This window comes from Kryptolebias marmoratus, linkage group LG16, assembly GCF_001649575.2.
Source record: "Kryptolebias marmoratus isolate JLee-2015 linkage group LG16, ASM164957v2, whole genome shotgun sequence".
Lineage (NCBI taxonomy): Eukaryota > Metazoa > Chordata > Actinopteri > Cyprinodontiformes > Rivulidae > Kryptolebias > Kryptolebias marmoratus.
In genome coordinates, this window is record NC_051445.1 from 3509954 (window position 1) to 3515246 (window position 5293).

Below are 5293 nucleotides of genomic sequence, written 5' to 3' on the forward strand. Positions count from 1 at the left end.
ATTAAGATTTGCATCAGTAATTCAGCAGAATTTATTTTTCAGACTTGATCACACATGCAATGCTTCTGAAGGTTCATTTTTATACTTTGAATCCGTCTTCAGATGCAGAAGTTTTATTCAGGTTTTAGTTAAAACACGTTGTCTGCATCCAAACTGTCCACAAGGTGGCAGTGTTGGATCTGTTGCAGAAGCTTGCTCTTAATTAAACATTAAAATGTGCAATGATGAGAAAATGTTCTCATTTAATGAACTCAGTGATGCGATTCATTTTTGTTGCATGTCAGTGAAGAAAAAAAAACCTCAAAAAGTGTTTGGGTGGTGATATATATTTCTCATGGTTTACAAATAACTTTTTAAATGTGGCATAGTACATTACACATTATTTCCACGGAGCAAAATAAATATATTGCACTTAAAAACCATAAAAACAGAATGTATAAGGTTAAATTATGATATACAAAACATAATAAAAAAGGATTTTGAGCGATAAGTCCGAACTCAGAAGCGTTTAACATTTACACTGATGGAAACCGAAGGCTGTACATAAAAAACTTTGATTTAAAATTAAAAAATGCACCACGCAGAGTAGATCAGGTCGACTGCGTGCATCAATCCCTGCTATGATCTTCTGATGCTCCGTGTGATGTAAAAATGTGATACAGGTCATGTACAGTGTTTAACTGGCTTTTTTTTTTACATTTCTGAATAATCTGATCTTCATGCAAACACAAACCAGTGTCAAAGGCCCTTTTTGTTCACTTAAATGTCTTTTTTAATCAATGAAAAACTGAAAATCCTGGAGAAATGTGAAGCCTTGCTGCCAAAAACTACTTGTTCTAATTTTTTGTCTTCTGGTGAATCAATTATTGCCTCATTTCAGCCTCTTCTCCGTGTAACAGAGACTGTTCAGCTGCATGTTTCTGTTGTAGTTTTTCCAAATGAATGCCTGGACCTCTGAGTTACTGTCACCAAGCTGCACGAGTCGACTCGTGCAGCTTCCTCCTCTCTGTGTGCTTTTAAATGAGGCTACACAGAACCATTACTTCCAGGTGTGGACGTCCTGTCGGCACACTGGAACGAGCTCATGAATCAGCTCACCTGCTTCGGTCGGCTAAAAGGCTGCAGGTAGCTGAGAACAAGCTCGGATGTTTTATCCTGTTTGAGAAGAACGGAAACAGATCACTTAGTGATTTTTTATTCTTGTTTATCCTCAAAGGTTGACAGAACAAATCAAATCCAACCTGTTTCAGCTAAACTAGCAATCAGCTCGTTGTGGGTGGTTTTATTTCTTATTTTACTCTTTCACGCTAAATGTTTGGAGTTGGAAACTTTCATTAAATCACCAAAAATCTCGGCCAATTTGAGAAGTTATATTTATTTCTTTTGTATGATTTTATTATTATTATTCCTGACTTTTGTGGCCTGAATAAGATGTTTAAATGTGAAATGAAGAGGAGACTGTGACAGGTTTTAAATTTAATCCAGTACTGTGCAAAAGGTTTGGATTAGTTTTTATAATTTCATAACTTTATAATTTTTCTTCCAAACGGCCAGACTTCTTTGTAATATTTTAAACTGTTTTTGATCAGCAGTTCCTCAGACTTTGCTTCAGTTTTTGTTTGGGACTTTGGCTAATTTTTTTACTTTTTATTTGACCATTTTCTGAGGAATGTCACCAAATTCTGACCAATAAATCGTTCAGTCATAAGAAAGGCTCCTAAACTCGAGGAATAAAGAAGCGTCATGTCGACATATAACAGATAACTTGGCAAAGAACTGGTTTTAAATTTAATCTTCAGACACTTTTTTAACAGCAGCCTGTCAGTTTATGTATTTCTTTAGTTGAATCTATAGAAAAGACTAAAGATAAGACAGTTAGACAGCCCTAAAGCAGTATTTTAGCACCAACAATGTTATAATTTAAAGTATTGTTAGCTAAAAAATGAGCCATAGAGGATAAATAACTGAAAAATGATGGATTATTTCCTGTTTTTTAAACATCTGCCATAGGAAACTTTTATAAGTCTGACATTTTTTTAATTTGTCCTCCATTTGTCCACCTTACCCAGATGTTTTAAACACATGCTGCCCTTTCAGTGTCAGGTACAAGGAATGGACAAACAAACAAGCAGAAACAAAAACAAACTTTGAAAGATCTTCCGAAACCCTGAAGATCTATCAATCAAGACTTAAGTAAATGTTACTCAGAACTTTGACCTCTTTGATGCAATTAGGGGCGGTTTAAAACTTTTACACAGTACTGCATGCGTCTTCTTCTTTTTACCTGCTTCGCTCTGCAGAAACGCCACAACAAGCCAACTCGCAGGAAAGATTTGACAATTTTTCAGGGCTCAAAGCCACAGCCTCAGGAATACAACACTTCCCTTCTCGTTTCAGACTTGTTGGATTTATTATTTTGGCCTCTTTCTGCTTCTCAGTCCGGGAAATTTTAAAAAGAAGCAAATGCTCATCCCTGATATTCTCTCTATATTTTCTTTTTTCAGTCTCACAGTTTTGTTTGCAACTCTTGTGTCATATAATTGGACTTTTTTGTCTCAAACATGACAAACGGTCATTAGAACAAAGCAGCTGTTGCACCAATTAAAAGCAGATGTTTTGCTTCCTGGTGTGACCAGGCCTTTAAATAAAGTAAAATATTTCACAGGTGAGCTCCTTCATCTCAGGTTATGACACATAAAAGTAAACAGAGTGTTTATCTACTGCAGTCAGCATGCGTCCTATGAGTAAATGTATTCATTCTTGTTTTTCATTCAAATGCATTTCTGACATTTTTATCGACAGAGTGCTGAGTTGTAGCTCCGATCTGAGCGGAGACGTCTGCTCCGTCTGTCCTTCAAACTGAAATGTTGCATCTGTCCAACTCTCTGTTGCATCAGACGAGTTTTATTTTGAAGGGTCACGCAGCAGCCAGCCGTGTCCAGCTGTTAGAGGAAACAGGATTCCTCCTTTTTGTTTAGAAAGGAATGGACAATTTTCTGTGTGTTCTTCAAAGGCTGAGATAAACATGCACGTGTTTCTGTCTTGCATTTGGTTTCATAGTTTGTGTTGCAGTCTTCAGTCTTTTTACAATATCCTCTGTGTTCCCAGGAACCACAGGGTCTGCTGGTCCTAAAGGAGCACCAGAGTCCATCTCAGATTTACTGTCCTTGTCCCAACCGTCACCTCTCTCTCTCTGCAGGTGAATTATTTACAACGACTGGAGGAACAGGTGCAGCGAGTCTCTGCCCTCTCCTCTGCAGGGCAGAGTCATACGAAGGGCGTCATGACCGTGGAGGAGTGGCGCAGTCCCTGGATGGCGGCGTAGGGCCCCTGCTGGAAGTAGTGGTGGTAGCGGGGCATGTGGAAGGACGGGAAGGACGGCCCGCTGCCCTGCATGGTTCCAGCCAGAGCGGTCGGTGTCAGCGGCATGCCTAACCTGCTGTAAGGGGGCAGGGAGCCCTGGATGGGGTGGGGTAAGGAGGCGGCGCCGGTGCCCATGGCCGACAGGGACTGTGGGTGCTGGAAGCCCGAGAAGCCCGAGGTGGTGGTGACCCAGGAGCTCAGGGAGAGGTTGTCTGAGGCGGTAAACGCCGAACCTGCAGCAGAGAAAAGGTTGATGTTCAGATCAGCTCCAAATCCTCCAAATTCGACTTTCTTAGTTTTCTGACACAACACTTAAATATCAATGCAAACTTTTTTTTTGTTACCAACATCCCTATTACTGTTAGAGTTGTAAATAAACTGCTGTTTTATAACGTAGTATAATTCAAACATTTACATTTTCTTACGCTTGTTTCTCTGTGACATTTTATCACATTAAATTAATCTCAATCCTTTACACGCCTTCATTTACTTTACTTTATTTGTGCTTACATGCACAGTTGGAACATAAGTAATTTCCCTTTAAGATGAATAAGGTTATTATAATTTTTATTTTGAGTTACAGAATGCTAAATAATTGTGTATTTCTTTTATTTGTATGACAAAAACACAGCAGATCGTTCTCTCATGTGTTACAGTAAATTGCACTTTCATACAAATCATTACAATGCTGAAATGATTTTGGAATAATTAGTTTTCTTGCTGGACAAAAATACAGCATGAATGAATAAATATTTCAGAAACTTTGTTGCCAGGCTGCCTCAGGAATATGAAGACTTTTCCATAAAAAAAACAAAGCAAACAAAAACAGAGCGAGGTTTTGTCTGTTTATACTTTTCATGGAATTTGCAAATAAAATAAAACAAACTGAAAAGCACAGGTGACAGAAACCTCTGGGCTGCCGCTCACCTCTGGTGTGTGTGCTGTGTCCGTCCTCGCTCAGGGTCTCCTCGTCTCCAGCGTAGGTTCTGATCGGGGACCGGGCGTACGAGTGCTTGTGGATCAGATTCTCAACACTTTCCCTGCAGCAGAACCCAAAGAACAAAGCCCAAAAATAAATCTCTGCGTTTCTTTGCCAACATTTTACAAGTTGTACTTTTTGAATCGCTTTGATTAGATCACGCAGTGGTCGGCGTATCCTTCTGATAAACTTACAAAATTCAGTGTTTATTTCTGTGTTGCCATAAATCCTAACAATGAGAGCTGGATCATTATCTTCACCAACACATCCTGAACCTTCATCGCCTCAGATTTTAAGCAGCTTTTTTGGTAGCAATAAACAATACAGCCTGGTACGCAGTCAGTACCAGGTATATACCAGGTATGTGTTAGATAAGTACCAGTTAGGTACAAAATACATATCAAATAATTACCTGATACGTACCCGATATGTACCTGATAAGTAACAGGTAAATATCCAGTAAGACCTAGTACTTACTGAGCTGAATTATATATTGCTGCCACTTTTTTTAATCACTCCATAAATCAAGCGACAGATTTAAAGGAAACACTTCCGTCTTCTTGTTCTTCTCTTTTTTTATATTTTCAGGCCTTGGTAAAATATTTCTATTAACAGGTTTGTTTTTGTCACTACAGACAAACATGTGTTTCTACTCCGTGTTTTCTAATTTTATTTTAACCCTGTGTGTGTGCATTTTGTCACGTGTGTGTGTGTGTGTGTGTGTGTGTGTGTGTGTGTGTGTGTGTGTGTGTCATGTATGCATTCACAACCCCACAAAGTGCATTAGCTCATTTGAGTCTTGTCAGGCAGCACTTGTCAAACACAGTGACAGGAATTGTTAGTGTGTGTGTGTGTGTGTGTGTGTGATTTGGCGGACAGGCAAGTGGTCTGCATCATGAGAGCCATGTGCTCACATTAGCAGCCCCCCCTCCCCCCTCTGCAGCCCCCACC

The 5293-nt window shown here is 39.3% G+C and overlaps 1 protein-coding gene across 2 annotated transcripts in view; it reads right to left on the reverse strand.

Moving 5' to 3' along the window:
* Positions 1–5293, reverse strand: part of tbx20 (T-box transcription factor 20) — a 12414-nt gene continuing 7121 nt past the window's right edge. Inside the window, exons 7-8 of one of the 2 annotated variants that reach the window (XM_017428577.3) lie at positions 4291–4403; positions 1–3596 (exon numbers count right to left, since the gene is read on the reverse strand). In XM_017428577.3, the coding sequence (XP_017284066.1) occupies positions 3268–3596; positions 4291–4403 (442 nt within the window). In that variant the 3' untranslated portion in view covers positions 1–3267. Of the gene's footprint in view, positions 3597–4290; positions 4407–5293 lie in introns of both variants that reach the window. The other variant, XM_017428576.3, reaches the window with a different exon arrangement.